At 43.0% G+C, this 17,192-nt stretch overlaps 2 protein-coding genes across 2 annotated transcripts; both read left to right on the top strand. All coding sequences in view use genetic code 11, as the record gives it.

The window, feature by feature from the left end:
* Window positions 1–4,470: 4,470 nt before the first annotated feature.
* EGR_09923 (hypothetical protein) lies at window positions 4,471–4,833 on the top strand (the record flags this gene model as incomplete). Its single annotated transcript, XM_024499172.1, has 1 exon — window positions 4,471–4,833. The coding sequence occupies one exon, from the start codon at window positions 4,471–4,473 to the stop codon at window positions 4,831–4,833; it is 363 nt and encodes a 120-aa protein (XP_024346426.1).
* Window positions 4,834–15,300: 10,467 nt separating this feature from the next.
* On the top strand, window positions 15,301–15,663 carry EGR_09924 (hypothetical protein; the record flags this gene model as incomplete). The annotated part of the gene is made up of 1 exon (XM_024499173.1): window positions 15,301–15,663. The coding sequence occupies one exon, from the start codon at window positions 15,301–15,303 to the stop codon at window positions 15,661–15,663; it is 363 nt and encodes a 120-aa protein (XP_024346427.1).
* Between the last annotated feature and the right edge of the window lie 1,529 nt (window positions 15,664–17,192).

Raw genomic sequence — 17,192 nt, forward strand, 5'->3', positions numbered from 1 at the left:
GGTTCAGCATCATTATGTTCATTGCGGTTAAGATTAGAAGGGGACTTCCCAGAGGGTGTCAAAACCTCTGGAGACATTAAAATACGCTCAGTGTCAACACCACGGGAGGCAATCAACCATCACAGAGGCTGAGATGGCTTTCTTGGTGGAGGATGCCACGAGTTTACTTAGGGTACATTCCTGATACGACTAACCGAGCAAGCTTACAATGAGGCAGTCCGTTTGCAGTGAAATGCGTCACATGCCTGTGCTTCAAACTGACTGAAAACGCGTGTCACATATTTGTGACGTGAAATCCAATTAATAGGCTTCAAAGTCTATGCCAAAAGGTTACCTCCAACAGATCAGTTTTAATCTCCAAATCACATGCCAGCGCTTCCACTTAAACTCTCTACTATTAAAGCTGCCCTGTGTGTAGCTTACTGTGAGGAGTAGAGTTACTCGCTCCTGTCTTTAGACCTTCCACCTCCACCATCCGCATTTCGGATATGCAAAGCATTTGTCATTTTTCTGACAGCAGACGGTCACATAGTCCCACAGGAGGTGGCAAAGGCTGGAATTTCCTCTTTTCTGAACCTACCTGTTTCCCTTTTCTGACTAAGTGCCCAAAAGTAGTGACTGGGGTGTTTGATTTGCACTGTTTTTCTAATAAATCCAACTTTTGTAATGACACAGCCATTAAATTCCAAGGTAACCTCATAAAACCACCCCCTTGAACCCAACCTTCCAGTACCATTCTGTTACCACTGTCGAGTTGCTTGAATGATAACCTGGGGTCAGTTTGAAGCTGGTTACGTAGAGGAGTAGTCAGATGAAATGATAGAAAGCTAACCAATGGAATCCTCGCTCCTTACTTTAGGTCAGTCAGTCGGGAGGCAACTTAAAGGGCAGAAGTGCCTGACGGCTTAATCTCTTCATTCTTTTTGATTCACTTCTTGCCAGGCACAAAGTATTTACTCAGTTCATTCCTGATTAGTGGGTTCCACTACTGCCGTCCCCATCCATGTTTAAGCAGAGGTCTCTCCCCTCTTGGAAAACACTTCCTAGAGTCGGGAAACTCCACTCACATTCAATTAATTCAAACTAAGAAGAAACTGGTAAAGAGTGCGATCATGAATACCGTACCTATCAACAGATTGACGTGACTCCTTGCGCGGATGCAACGGGTCCCTGCCAGTTGCAACGAGCCCTCACCTCGGCGGGGTGGGCAGAAAACCTCACGAACTTCTTTTCTGTTGCCTAAGAGTTGTCATTTTTTTGTCTTGTGGATATCGTCCCAAAATTAAAAAGAAATAATTATCTTTACATAATTTTTGAAAACATATTCCATGAGAATAACCGAAACTTTCTCGAATGACTTACATTCTTTTGGTAATATTGGAAGAAGGCACTTCCACAGTTCTCTTCTCTTCTACCTTCGGTTAAAGGAAGACATCCAGTAGTGTGGTGGTGATGTAATAGTCTACAAATGATCCGGAGCTTTAGGGGGAGGGGAGGGGAAATTGGAATTTGTCCCCTCCTCATCTTTCTTCACCTTCTCCTCTTCATCCTCCATCGCTCCCCGACGGGGACTAATGGCGTTTCGCGAAACACAAGATTGATTAGATTTGCCTACTTGCCACCCACACAGGGCGCATTCAAACAAGAATGCGGTACATTACTTTTAAACTATGAACAGATGTTTTGGAAAAACTGTCAGCTAACCCCAAGATGGCCTTTACCATTTTGAATTAAGTGATTGGATAATTACGACACCTCTTTGCCAAAAAGAGAAGATAAAACGTCAAAACTGCTTTTTAAATAATTTTTGAATTGCTGATAAGCTCAGAATTTCTGTCATATATGGTAGAATTATAACTTATTATTTTTAAAGAGAATTTGTCTTTCGTTGGGCACATTATTTCAGGCAACTTATGCTATGCATAAAATTAATGGTGGCAGTCACCCTTCCGTTCTATGCACTTGAGGAGAAAAGGTGGTTATTATGTCAGGGTCCTGGCAGAAAAGTCGACTAGCAAGCTTTTCAACAGAACTCTATTATAAGTTAGGTGACTTAGGGCGTGTTTTACCTCTCTTTTACCTTTAATAATGAAATAATTTGTGGTTGCAATATGGCTTGATGCATCCACAGTTATCATGAATTGAAGTATGCCTGTCACATGCATGTGACACTGGTGGCCAACGCCTTACTTTATGTTCTGGTGCTTTATGCACGCAAATCGCAAATTCTTTTGCTTCCTAGTGAATACTTAGGGAAAATGAAGATGTTAGCAACAGACATATCCTCTTCCTCCTCCTCCTCCCGCTTCGTGCCACCACTAATTTGTGGCGTCACATGCCATGCCCGACTAGAGGTGATTTACTGACAAGGCTAATGCTAAAATCACGTGGTAGTGGCAACAGCTGCCTGGTGCGTTCTGTGTAGATCCGTGAAGAAGTGAAACGCCTTCGAGTGGAACTATCAGCCCCTTGCCCCTTGCCTCTTACTTTACTCTGCCTCTTTCGCATCAGTGATTGGAGAATGTGACTAGTCATTCTATGACAGAATAAATCTTCGGGGCTACCAGTCAGTTAAAGAGTTTTCTTTGACATTTAAAATGCATATAAGGCGAAATTCATTGAGACCTCAAATAATCCAAGCAGAGATACGATACATGTCACCCAGCATTGTAACTCGACTCCGTCATACCCTTCAGCGTAGTTGTCATGCTACTTTGTCTCTTTCATCTAATATAGGAGATTTGAAGAATTTTGAATGTGGAAGGATGTTCATCCTCCTCCTCAAGTGACCCTCATTATGCTTTTCATTACCTACCGAGTTGGATTAAGACAAAAATATCGCTCAAAAGAGCAAAGCCTCCTTTAGATTTTGGCAGCACAATGGCTTTTTAAAAAAAATGTCCCTTAGCTTACCTAAAACAAATGGCAGGAGAGGGAATAAAGCTGAAATTTGTTTTCCCGTATTTTTATGTCTCCAGAATACCTCCACATCCTGTGAAGCAAAAAAGGAGCGGTTGAGTCAAAACTCCTGCTAGCGGAAGGCGAGGGTGACACTCAAGTTTGAGGAAAAATAAGGGGGGAAACATTTTTTTCTCGTTTTTCGCGTTAATGTGACAGACAAATATATACCTTATTCAGATTAAACTATGAGGTTAAAAAAATACCATGTTAAGTGGCCGTTTTTGTCCCTTTTTCGCACCGCAGTGTTCACAAGTCGTCATGGTGACTAGCAGAAAGTAACCAGTCCAATTGGATCTGGGAATTCGGGTGAGCTGGAAGAGAATTAGGTTGGAAGGAACTTCTTTATCAGACCCATTGAGGCGTGGTTCGACCAGTGAAGATTGAGTTCCCCTCTTGTCACAAAAAACTAAAACCGATCGGCTATAAAAATCTATTTTGACGTTCATAATTATCGCTCAAGTGGGGGCCTCCACGACTGACAAATGACCGAGTGATCTTCGAGCCCCTCACCTGCGACTGGACACGCTGGTGTCCACAGGTGCGGCGGCGTAACAGCGACGGGCGTTGGAACTAACACAGAGAGGGTGGGTAAGGGTGGGAGTTGGAGGTCACCTACTTTGACCCTCCGGCATTTATGCTTACGAGCCCCTCCACTACGATTCTGTGTGGTCAACATGGGACTGTCAGAAAGAGGCGGTTAAGAGCTGATCTTCAACGCCCCAAAGAAAGTTAACTTAACATTAGAAAAATGAGCTGGAAAATTCCCCATTCATCTCCAACTGTTTATTGCTTCTGGAGGAAAAGCCTGCCTTCTACTTCCTTCTTTTTCCCTTCTATTATGTGTCGCACATGTAAACACTTTACCTCGACTCTAGCTTGGGTAGTTATGAGGAAAGTGAGGGACAATGATTCATCATCTCGCATTTATACTTATCTCTTCACAACGAATACAACCATCCAATTGGTTAGATACAAAGCTGGAGATGTCACGCCTTACTTTGGACAGAGAGGGAAAAATGAAAGTGATGAAGATTTGATCTCCTCTCAGCTCTTCTATGATGATTTCAGCCAACGACTGTGTCGCCAAATTATTTCATTTCTTAAGGGAATATTTATAGCTAAAGGGAAGAAGAGGAAAAAGAAGTAGAAAAGCCAACATGTCACACATTTTTGGTGGTGGTGGTGGAGACGGGGGTATATTAGCGCCGACTTCTTAGCTTTTGCTGTCATTTTGTTAGATACTCACCACTCTTTTACGACCAAAGGGTTTTATGCCTTCTTGGCACAGAGAACGTCTAAATTTTGTCATTCTCTTCTTTCTTAAGTGTTGTTTTTTTTTTTCAATCCGCTAAACTACAAAGGCATTTTGTCATTAATCATGTCAAACCGGAACTTTCCATGGTCAGGACACGAAAGGAGACACTATTGTGGTGATACTACATCCAACAGAAAGGCGAAGGTCTGTACCTCACAACTTGCCAACAGTTTGGCGCGTTTGATGTGTATGGAATGGTCCAGACACCATTAATCAAGGCGAATGACAACAAAAGCTGGGACTGCGTGGACATGCGTGTGATAACGGAGGGGCCCAACACCATTGGATATGCACGTTTCACTCTATCAAGGACGTTCCTCTTCCCCCGCCATGCTTCCCGGACCAAAGACTTAGCAGTCATTCCTGTACACATTTGGCCAACGCATGGGATGCTCGCACGATCCTGGGTGATTAACGCAGAACCTGGAGAGGGATCCTTCAAGCCTGAGGTGGCTTCAGCTTTGATTCGCTTCATGGATATCAAATCGACTGCTAAAAGTGATCGTGGCTTAGACAACACCCTAGATTCAACTCTTTACGACAGTTGTGGAGGTTAGATTCTGCGCCTTTGAGGTCTGAAAATGAGCTAATGAAATGGCTCTGGGTGCGTTTTAAGCCTTCTCTGACTTCGTGTAGGACAAATCCAAGGCTGCGCGCTTGCTTACGGGCTGATAGGCATCAGATCATAAAGCACAGGTCCTTTTCAGTTTAACGGGTTCTGGCGAAACGCTGGTTAGCATTAAAACGGCGAAACTTTGGCAAGCAAAACAAGTGGGAGAGGCGATCACTACAATGGGCCCACAATGACCTTCTAGTTTATCCTCAAACACGACTTTTTTCAACTGCGGTTGTAAAAAGCAAACAATAAACTAATATGGCTGGCTTTACTGCTCAGCTTTGAGTTATCAATTTGTATACCCTAATTATAGCCTACTTGTCGTGCCGTAGAGGTATATTATAACAGACCAGATTGTAGAACAAGGTGACTCAAAAGTAATCATGCATGCTTGCCTGAATTTTATTTTATTTTGCAAAACGTCTTTTAACTTTGAAAAGTCTCATGCAACAAACAACCGCATCTCATAAGACTTGAGACACAAACTGGTGAGGTCTGGAGTTCAGCGGAATACATGCAGCCACCTCCATTGATGACTGTCATGAGTTTTCCTTTTCTACTGTCAAATGGAGAAATAGTGCATTAGATATTTATCAACAGCTAATGTTGGAGATGTGAACTAGGGTGAGGGTTAATCCTTGCCTCCCTTTCTCTCTTCTCTCCCCTCCTAAGGTAAAGGGGTGGTGGGTGGGTGTTTTGGGCCTGAAGTCGGACAAGATTACGACCTTCTTCCCACTAATTCACTTGGCCTATCTGTTACTCAAGAGGAATTACCTATCTCGTTCACAATCCGGTTATGTCGTGCAGAGTCGATCCTCCGCGGGTGCCATACAACTACCCGACAGTCCACCAAGTGCTCGCGCATAGAGCAAGTAGAGTTGCCTGGGCTAGAAGGGTTAATGTCTTGGATTCTTGAGGTTCACGGTTGAGTAGTAGATTGTGTGGAGATAGTTAATGATATGTTAAGTCGCTCCTATTCTCACATGCCAGTAGGTCAGTCGGTCAGCAGGCAGCCTAATTCAAGCGAGTCCTAAACAACAAGTTGATAGGATTTAAAGGTCATCATTTTCGTGCCTTTCTATTCATCCCCTGACGTCTAAATCCCTTCTCCTCCCCAAATTGTGCCTTTTACTTGGTTAATCACCGTCGCCATAACCTCGGCCTCCTAGCTAATGCTGATGAAATCCACTTATTTGATCCCTTACAACATTACGCAAGATTAACTGCTCCTGGCACATCTCCTCTCCTCTTCCCTCGTGCCATGCATCAGTCTTTGGGTGGCTCAGCACCTGAAGTCCAAATGATTTGAACTATTACTGATAGGCCAGCTGTTTCACTGCCGCTTTTCCAAAGGGCAGCATGATCAAAACTATAATGATGACGAGGAGCTTTGCCATCCTCGAAAGAGGGTCAGATTTCTTCCATAAAGCAGAAAAGATGGCATCCCACCCACTGAGTTTACCGACATTTTACTTGAGGGAAGGTGATAAAAGTATATCCTCATGGGGCTTTTTGTGCTTTTTAATTAGGAAAACGGATTTTAGAAGGACTTACTGGTGACAGCGAATCACTACCTAGGGTGGTACCTTGAACACCGCGAACTCTTTTGGCCGCCTTACCAAAAGGTATCTCATTGACAAATCTCCACAATGAAAAGTTAGGAATGTAGACATATTCCTCCAAAAAAAAGGCAGATCAACTTATTATATGTCAATCACCCACTAAATTCATGATCTCGTCCTCTTTTATTTTATGTAGCAAATTAATAGGCATCAGGGAAACCCCATTCATGTGTAGAAATACCTATTTGTTACCCACAATTTTAGCTATTTGTTTTAAAGAAAAGAGGTAAAAAGGCGCACATATTTTACAGAAAAGGATGCAAATTTTGCTGAAACGTACTGTCTACCCACTATTATAGCCAAGATTGACTCTCGGTACAGTAGCAGAGAATAGCACGCTATCCCATTAACGGACATCTTCCACAGTGTTTTCTAAATGCCGCGAAGGTTTCGTTTGGCGCTTTGGAGCGTTGATGGGACTTTTTGGTTTTTCGCTTTAAAAAAGGTGTATGTTTGCTCGTGCTTGGGTGTCATGGTGATGAGAGGTATTTTAACGGGACGTTTGACTACTATGGCTGCCCAGGTGGTGCTGAATGCACCAATAATTCAGTGTCCAGTGAAAGTGGCTTTTAATGCTCCGATGTAATAACGCAGCCGCTGTACATGAGTTCGACTAAAATATCTTCCCGATGGGGAAATCAAATTAAAGTGGCTTGCAGGATACTGGTGATGGGATATTAAAAGGATCTCGACTCTCTCTCTCCTCCATAATATTCTGTCATGGGAGTATTTGATTGGCTACTTGTAACTTGCAGGGACATGTAAAATCCGGTCTACCTGCTATATACGCAAGCATGATAGAGCATGGAGGAGCACCAGTTGATCAGTATGATATCTTTGGTCGGGTTCCCTAACATTTTTCCTCCAGTTTAAAAGAATGTCATCTATCATTCCAGCCAGTTTTGCTTTATGAAATACACTCCACGCCTTTCAAAGAATGGGGAGGCCCCTTCTCGTCAAATTAGTCTTTGGAGGAGGTGTGGCAGTACAACGGTTGACCACACAGAAGCAGGAGAACCATTTGGATTCTCAGATGCTGAATAACTTTAAGACAGATGCATCACACGATGTTACAGGCTATTACGCGAGGGAAGGGAAAAGGAGGAGAGGAGAGGGGAGGAAATGAAGATGAAGTGGAGGCGTGGAGACCACGGTAAAATAACGCAAAGGAGAGCTGCTTTTTCTGCAAAGCAGGCCATCTTTTCTGATACGTTGTACACTTATACCAGTGAGACAATATTCAATTACACTGATTAATGACAAACATTTCCTGATCTTTGGTTGAAGTCAAAAAGATTTAGTGTGGAACTAACACCTTTTCATGTACATCAATAAACCGCCACAACAACAACCTTTTGTTTAAACGAGGTGTTTCCGTTTGACAATCAAATCTTTTACGCACAAAATTAAAAAACTACAAAAAATGAAGATGACTAGATAACTACTATGGCTTAGGAATTCAAAATTTCTCTGAAAAGATAACTGTCTTTTACCATAGCCGCCAGCTGCTTTCAAATTCGCACTGTGGTTTACATTGCCACATTCTAACCGACTGGCTGACATCCACACATTATAGGTAGGAAATAAGGCTCAAATGTGCTTTTTTGGTGTCATTGGAGCAGTTTTAATGAAAGTAGAATGGATAAACATTTGAAGGCACTACCTTGATCTACTTAAAAGACGTGGGCCTGAGTTTGTTTAACTGGTAGCAGTTGAGAGTAGTTTTAAACTGCTTAATAAAACAAAACCAACAAGTGGTCTTACAAAACTTATCATTGCTCCTGTTTTCCCTAATTTCACACGCATTAGTGCAAAAGCATAGGAAAGTAAAATTTATGGTTGCGCCATCGCTGTCAGTAAATTTGCCCCCAAAGACCCAGTTCCTTAAACTCAACTGCTCCAGCCTCAACGATTTGGAAAGTAGCCCTAAAGAGTGCGCCTTGTGTAGTCCATTTTATGTTCAAGTGGGGTACTTTAAGTGACACTGCAAAGCGGCGATGAGGGTTGGGGAAAGAGGAATCACGAAGCTGTCTGACACTTTCCAAATCTTTGACAACCAAATCCTCGTTAAGCTTAGAACACCTTTTGGAAATATCAGGCGAAACGATGAGGAAAATTCATTAGCAAATAACGCTCAGATTGGTGAGAAGCTACAAACCGCAAAGTCATTTGTTTGTAAAAAAATGGCATGCTGAAGATTGCAGAGTTATGAAGATAAGAAAAGCAGTAAAACGGGAAGCACAGAAAACAAAGGGGAATGTTTTAGGCTGTCTCAAGGTCACTCTGACGACATACCGCAAACACTCGCCAGGTGAGACAGGAGCAGCACAATGTCGTAATGCGGTTTTTTTCTAGACTCGCCAAGTGAAGAACAGGAACCACCCCATCACATCCTTTTTTGTCAACTACATCACCTGAATTCTTGATTTCACTATGTCCATTCCTCTTGGTGGTTGGCCTTTGGTTTATGATCAGCAGGCTACCCCAATGTCGAGACAGTGTGAGGCAGTCATGAGGTGGTGAAATACAATTGGAAGCGACTACTCCAGGGTGGGTGAGTGAGTATGGTACGGAGGTAGTGCTACCTGCCCTCCCATATCCTAGATGAGACAGGACTGTCCTTGTACTCAAGTCTTTGCAATGTCCGGTGGTGCCGTTTTAAAGAAGTGGTTGACTTCCTTCCCACTTAATCTTCTATTCTACTTACTTTTAAATACAAGGCCATTTCTTAAAACAAGCAAGCAATCCACCCAGCAACGTTATGCTTCCTTGGTTTTGGAGGAGGAAGCTCCGAAACAGAACGAGGTGGATGTCCTTGAAATCCCTTCTCGTGTGTTGATATATGCAACACCAATTGGTCCGGTCTCCACAGCCTTTTCTTCTCACCCATTGCAGGTAGATGTGTGAACCAGTTCTCTCATTACCTCTCACCTAGAAACTTACTACCACTTAGACTTGCTTCTTTAAGCTTATCTCAACTCAGCGTATCTGCATTGACAGGAACGTTAACTTCATCAAGAATAGGTGCTCTTTTACAACACTGCTACTGAGTTCACCTTAAAAAGTAGTCTGCACTTTTCCTGGATCTCACGCTCTTCTGCCACCTCACATTTGTAGAATGATTTATAACAGATTTGATGCAACGATTCCGTATCCTCAGAACCCCGGCCAGCCTTAATTGGCAATGCTAACATCACTTCCGAGGGACGAAGAGGGAAGTGGATAAAAATATGGGAAAGATAAGATAGGCAGCTCAGCTAAAACGGTCCTACAGAACGCCAGGTGCATTTTAATAGCTGCACTGCAACTGACACAACCAACAAATAAAGCAAGATCATTTTTTTCGCTCTTCATCTCATCATGGTCAGAACTGCTGCATCCATTGACACTATGATTTATCAAGCAAAGATTTCTTCTCCCCCAGTCTTGCACTTTTGCTTAATTCTTGACATGAAAATCAGTTTTTCAGAATTTCTTCTCTGCTTTGCCTGTACTTGCATGGTCAAGTTAAAGAAAGTGACCCTCATCCATTTCACAATGCTACGCTTATATACTACTTAGAGTGAGTTATTGAAGCACATGATTACTTAAATATATGTGACAAATTTTCTTAACTTTCTCCTTTCCAATTTGTCAGTCAAGGTAAAATGTCTCATCCGATTCGGTCTAATTTTGGCCCAGGCTGCCGCATTCCACTCAGTAGGTTGATCAGGAACTAAAAAAGAGGGCGGTTTTGCTTGATCGCTTGAATTAGGAAAGCATTAACTCTTGCCTACAGGCAACTTGAAGTTCTCTGCGGTGTCAACTCGACAATGATGGTCATTCGTGTGTTTAGCTCCACTGTAATTTCTGACAACCCTCCATAGTTAGCACGTCAGAGGCCCATTTCTGGACGTCTTATCGACGCAAATATATGACCTGTCACCACAACAGTGCGCAAGAGATAAATTCTTTTGTGCCAACAAACTTTGAAACCTCGCAATCAGGGAGACCCAGTGCATGGTAAGTGGCAAGACTGACAGGTAGATTGTCCAAAGCGGCTTCAGTCCCACTGACAAAGACACCAGTCAAGGATCAAGAAACACAGGTGACACCCCTTGAACTTCATTTCTACCTTCCTCCTTCCATAAATGCAATGGACTCTCTTTTAAATTGAAGGTCTCTCGGTATCGCTTTGTGTCTGGAGGTATTTTGCGTCACTTATTTCCTAATTTTCCTGTTGTCACATTGAGATTTAGTCGAATAATTTGATTGAGAGCCCATCGTATGTGGATTCTGATGGTCAACTCTCCCACGCCATAATTATATGGTGATGTGGTTCAGCATCATTATGTTCATTGCGGTTAAGATTAGAAGGGGACTTCCCAGAGGGTGTCAAAACCTCTGGAGACATTAAAATACGCTCAGTGTCAACACCACGGGAGGCAATCAACCATCACAGAGGCTGAGATGGCTTTCTTGGTGGAGGATGCCACGAGTTTACTTAGGGTACATTCCTGATACGACTAACCGAGCAAGCTTACAATGAGGCAGTCCGTTTGCAGTGAAATGCGTCACATGCCTGTGCTTCAAACTGACTGAAAACGCGTGTCACATATTTGTGACGTGAAATCCAATTAATAGGCTTCAAAGTCTATGCCAAAAGGTTACCTCCAACAGATCAGTTTTAATCTCCAAATCACATGCCAGCGCTTCCACTTAAACTCTCTACTATTAAAGCTGCCCTGTGTGTAGCTTACTGTGAGGAGTAGAGTTACTCGCTCCTGTCTTTAGACCTTCCACCTCCACCATCCGCATTTCGGATATGCAAAGCATTTGTCATTTTTCTGACAGCAGACGGTCACATAGTCCCACAGGAGGTGGCAAAGGCTGGAATTTCCTCTTTTCTGAACCTACCTGTTTCCCTTTTCTGACTAAGTGCCCAAAAGTAGTGACTGGGGTGTTTGATTTGCACTGTTTTTCTAATAAATCCAACTTTTGTAATGACACAGCCATTAAATTCCAAGGTAACCTCATAAAACCACCCCCTTGAACCCAACCTTCCAGTACCATTCTGTTACCACTGTCGAGTTGCTTGAATGATAACCTGGGGTCAGTTTGAAGCTGGTTACGTAGAGGAGTAGTCAGATGAAATGATAGAAAGCTAACCAATGGAATCCTCGCTCCTTACTTTAGGTCAGTCAGTCGGGAGGCAACTTAAAGGGCAGAAGTGCCTGACGGCTTAATCTCTTCATTCTTTTTGATTCACTTCTTGCCAGGCACAAAGTATTTACTCAGTTCATTCCTGATTAGTGGGTTCCACTACTGCCGTCCCCATCCATGTTTAAGCAGAGGTCTCTCCCCTCTTGGAAAACACTTCCTAGAGTCGGGAAACTCCACTCACATTCAATTAATTCAAACTAAGAAGAAACTGGTAAAGAGTGCGATCATGAATACCGTACCTATCAACAGATTGACGTGACTCCTTGCGCGGATGCAACGGGTCCCTGCCAGTTGCAACGAGCCCTCACCTCGGCGGGGTGGGCAGAAAACCTCACGAACTTCTTTTCTGTTGCCTAAGAGTTGTCATTTTTTTGTCTTGTGGATATCGTCCCAAAATTAAAAAGAAATAATTATCTTTACATAATTTTTGAAAACATATTCCATGAGAATAACCGAAACTTTCTCGAATGACTTACATTCTTTTGGTAATATTGGAAGAAGGCACTTCCACAGTTCTCTTCTCTTCTACCTTCGGTTAAAGGAAGACATCCAGTAGTGTGGTGGTGATGTAATAGTCTACAAATGATCCGGAGCTTTAGGGGGAGGGGAGGGGAAATTGGAATTTGTCCCCTCCTCATCTTTCTTCACCTTCTCCTCTTCATCCTCCATCGCTCCCCGACGGGGACTAATGGCGTTTCGCGAAACACAAGATTGATTAGATTTGCCTACTTGCCACCCACACAGGGCGCATTCAAACAAGAATGCGGTACATTACTTTTAAACTATGAACAGATGTTTTGGAAAAACTGTCAGCTAACCCCAAGATGGCCTTTACCATTTTGAATTAAGTGATTGGATAATTACGACACCTCTTTGCCAAAAAGAGAAGATAAAACGTCAAAACTGCTTTTTAAATAATTTTTGAATTGCTGATAAGCTCAGAATTTCTGTCATATATGGTAGAATTATAACTTATTATTTTTAAAGAGAATTTGTCTTTCGTTGGGCACATTATTTCAGGCAACTTATGCTATGCATAAAATTAATGGTGGCAGTCACCCTTCCGTTCTATGCACTTGAGGAGAAAAGGTGGTTATTATGTCAGGGTCCTGGCAGAAAAGTCGACTAGCAAGCTTTTCAACAGAACTCTATTATAAGTTAGGTGACTTAGGGCGTGTTTTACCTCTCTTTTACCTTTAATAATGAAATAATTTGTGGTTGCAATATGGCTTGATGCATCCACAGTTATCATGAATTGAAGTATGCCTGTCACATGCATGTGACACTGGTGGCCAACGCCTTACTTTATGTTCTGGTGCTTTATGCACGCAAATCGCAAATTCTTTTGCTTCCTAGTGAATACTTAGGGAAAATGAAGATGTTAGCAACAGACATATCCTCTTCCTCCTCCTCCTCCCGCTTCGTGCCACCACTAATTTGTGGCGTCACATGCCATGCCCGACTAGAGGTGATTTACTGACAAGGCTAATGCTAAAATCACGTGGTAGTGGCAACAGCTGCCTGGTGCGTTCTGTGTAGATCCGTGAAGAAGTGAAACGCCTTCGAGTGGAACTATCAGCCCCTTGCCCCTTGCCTCTTACTTTACTCTGCCTCTTTCGCATCAGTGATTGGAGAATGTGACTAGTCATTCTATGACAGAATAAATCTTCGGGGCTACCAGTCAGTTAAAGAGTTTTCTTTGACATTTAAAATGCATATAAGGCGAAATTCATTGAGACCTCAAATAATCCAAGCAGAGATACGATACATGTCACCCAGCATTGTAACTCGACTCCGTCATACCCTTCAGCGTAGTTGTCATGCTACTTTGTCTCTTTCATCTAATATAGGAGATTTGAAGAATTTTGAATGTGGAAGGATGTTCATCCTCCTCCTCAAGTGACCCTCATTATGCTTTTCATTACCTACCGAGTTGGATTAAGACAAAAATATCGCTCAAAAGAGCAAAGCCTCCTTTAGATTTTGGCAGCACAATGGCTTTTTAAAAAAAATGTCCCTTAGCTTACCTAAAACAAATGGCAGGAGAGGGAATAAAGCTGAAATTTGTTTTCCCGTATTTTTATGTCTCCAGAATACCTCCACATCCTGTGAAGCAAAAAAGGAGCGGTTGAGTCAAAACTCCTGCTAGCGGAAGGCGAGGGTGACACTCAAGTTTGAGGAAAAATAAGGGGGGAAACATTTTTTTCTCGTTTTTCGCGTTAATGTGACAGACAAATATATACCTTATTCAGATTAAACTATGAGGTTAAAAAAATACCATGTTAAGTGGCCGTTTTTGTCCCTTTTTCGCACCGCAGTGTTCACAAGTCGTCATGGTGACTAGCAGAAAGTAACCAGTCCAATTGGATCTGGGAATTCGGGTGAGCTGGAAGAGAATTAGGTTGGAAGGAACTTCTTTATCAGACCCATTGAGGCGTGGTTCGACCAGTGAAGATTGAGTTCCCCTCTTGTCACAAAAAACTAAAACCGATCGGCTATAAAAATCTATTTTGACGTTCATAATTATCGCTCAAGTGGGGGCCTCCACGACTGACAAATGACCGAGTGATCTTCGAGCCCCTCACCTGCGACTGGACACGCTGGTGTCCACAGGTGCGGCGGCGTAACAGCGACGGGCGTTGGAACTAACACAGAGAGGGTGGGTAAGGGTGGGAGTTGGAGGTCACCTACTTTGACCCTCCGGCATTTATGCTTACGAGCCCCTCCACTACGATTCTGTGTGGTCAACATGGGACTGTCAGAAAGAGGCGGTTAAGAGCTGATCTTCAACGCCCCAAAGAAAGTTAACTTAACATTAGAAAAATGAGCTGGAAAATTCCCCATTCATCTCCAACTGTTTATTGCTTCTGGAGGAAAAGCCTGCCTTCTACTTCCTTCTTTTTCCCTTCTATTATGTGTCGCACATGTAAACACTTTACCTCGACTCTAGCTTGGGTAGTTATGAGGAAAGTGAGGGACAATGATTCATCATCTCGCATTTATACTTATCTCTTCACAACGAATACAACCATCCAATTGGTTAGATACAAAGCTGGAGATGTCACGCCTTACTTTGGACAGAGAGGGAAAAATGAAAGTGATGAAGATTTGATCTCCTCTCAGCTCTTCTATGATGATTTCAGCCAACGACTGTGTCGCCAAATTATTTCATTTCTTAAGGGAATATTTATAGCTAAAGGGAAGAAGAGGAAAAAGAAGTAGAAAAGCCAACATGTCACACATTTTTGGTGGTGGTGGTGGAGACGGGGGTATATTAGCGCCGACTTCTTAGCTTTTGCTGTCATTTTGTTAGATACTCACCACTCTTTTACGACCAAAGGGTTTTATGCCTTCTTGGCACAGAGAACGTCTAAATTTTGTCATTCTCTTCTTTCTTAAGTGTTGTTTTTTTTTTTCAATCCGCTAAACTACAAAGGCATTTTGTCATTAATCATGTCAAACCGGAACTTTCCATGGTCAGGACACGAAAGGAGACACTATTGTGGTGATACTACATCCAACAGAAAGGCGAAGGTCTGTACCTCACAACTTGCCAACAGTTTGGCGCGTTTGATGTGTATGGAATGGTCCAGACACCATTAATCAAGGCGAATGACAACAAAAGCTGGGACTGCGTGGACATGCGTGTGATAACGGAGGGGCCCAACACCATTGGATATGCACGTTTCACTCTATCAAGGACGTTCCTCTTCCCCCGCCATGCTTCCCGGACCAAAGACTTAGCAGTCATTCCTGTACACATTTGGCCAACGCATGGGATGCTCGCACGATCCTGGGTGATTAACGCAGAACCTGGAGAGGGATCCTTCAAGCCTGAGGTGGCTTCAGCTTTGATTCGCTTCATGGATATCAAATCGACTGCTAAAAGTGATCGTGGCTTAGACAACACCCTAGATTCAACTCTTTACGACAGTTGTGGAGGTTAGATTCTGCGCCTTTGAGGTCTGAAAATGAGCTAATGAAATGGCTCTGGGTGCGTTTTAAGCCTTCTCTGACTTCGTGTAGGACAAATCCAAGGCTGCGCGCTTGCTTACGGGCTGATAGGCATCAGATCATAAAGCACAGGTCCTTTTCAGTTTAACGGGTTCTGGCGAAACGCTGGTTAGCATTAAAACGGCGAAACTTTGGCAAGCAAAACAAGTGGGAGAGGCGATCACTACAATGGGCCCACAATGACCTTCTAGTTTATCCTCAAACACGACTTTTTTCAACTGCGGTTGTAAAAAGCAAACAATAAACTAATATGGCTGGCTTTACTGCTCAGCTTTGAGTTATCAATTTGTATACCCTAATTATAGCCTACTTGTCGTGCCGTAGAGGTATATTATAACAGACCAGATTGTAGAACAAGGTGACTCAAAAGTAATCATGCATGCTTGCCTGAATTTTATTTTATTTTGCAAAACGTCTTTTAACTTTGAAAAGTCTCATGCAACAAACAACCGCATCTCATAAGACTTGAGACACAAACTGGTGAGGTCTGGAGTTCAGCGGAATACATGCAGCCACCTCCATTGATGACTGTCATGAGTTTTCCTTTTCTACTGTCAAATGGAGAAATAGTGCATTAGATATTTATCAACAGCTAATGTTGGAGATGTGAACTAGGGTGAGGGTTAATCCTTGCCTCCCTTTCTCTCTTCTCTCCCCTCCTAAGGTAAAGGGGTGGTGGGTGGGTGTTTTGGGCCTGAAGTCGGACAAGATTACGACCTTCTTCCCACTAATTCACTTGGCCTATCTGTTACTCAAGAGGAATTACCTATCTCGTTCACAATCCGGTTATGTCGTGCAGAGTCGATCCTCCGCGGGTGCCATACAACTACCCGACAGTCCACCAAGTGCTCGCGCATAGAGCAAGTAGAGTTGCCTGGGCTAGAAGGGTTAATGTCTTGGATTCTTGAGGTTCACGGTTGAGTAGTAGATTGTGTGGAGATAGTTAATGATATGTTAAGTCGCTCCTATTCTCACATGCCAGTAGGTCAGTCGGTCAGCAGGCAGCCTAATTCAAGCGAGTCCTAAACAACAAGTTGATAGGATTTAAAGGTCATCATTTTCGTGCCTTTCTATTCATCCCCTGACGTCTAAATCCCTTCTCCTCCCCAAATTGTGCCTTTTACTTGGTTAATCACCGTCGCCATAACCTCGGCCTCCTAGCTAATGCTGATGAAATCCACTTATTTGATCCCTTACAACATTACGCAAGATTAACTGCTCCTGGCACATCTCCTCTCCTCTTCCCTCGTGCCATGCATCAGTCTTTGGGTGGCTCAGCACCTGAAGTCCAAATGATTTGAACTATTACTGATAGGCCAGCTGTTTCACTGCCGCTTTTCCAAAGGGCAGCATGATCAAAACTATAATGATGACGAGGAGCTTTGCCATCCTCGAAAGAGGGTCAGATTTCTTCCATAAAGCAGAAAAGATGGCATCCCACCCACTGAGTTTACCGACATTT

This window comes from Echinococcus granulosus (assembly GCF_000524195.1).
Source record: "Echinococcus granulosus chromosome Unknown EG_S00175, whole genome shotgun sequence".
Classification (NCBI taxonomy): domain Eukaryota; kingdom Metazoa; phylum Platyhelminthes; class Cestoda; order Cyclophyllidea; family Taeniidae; genus Echinococcus; species Echinococcus granulosus.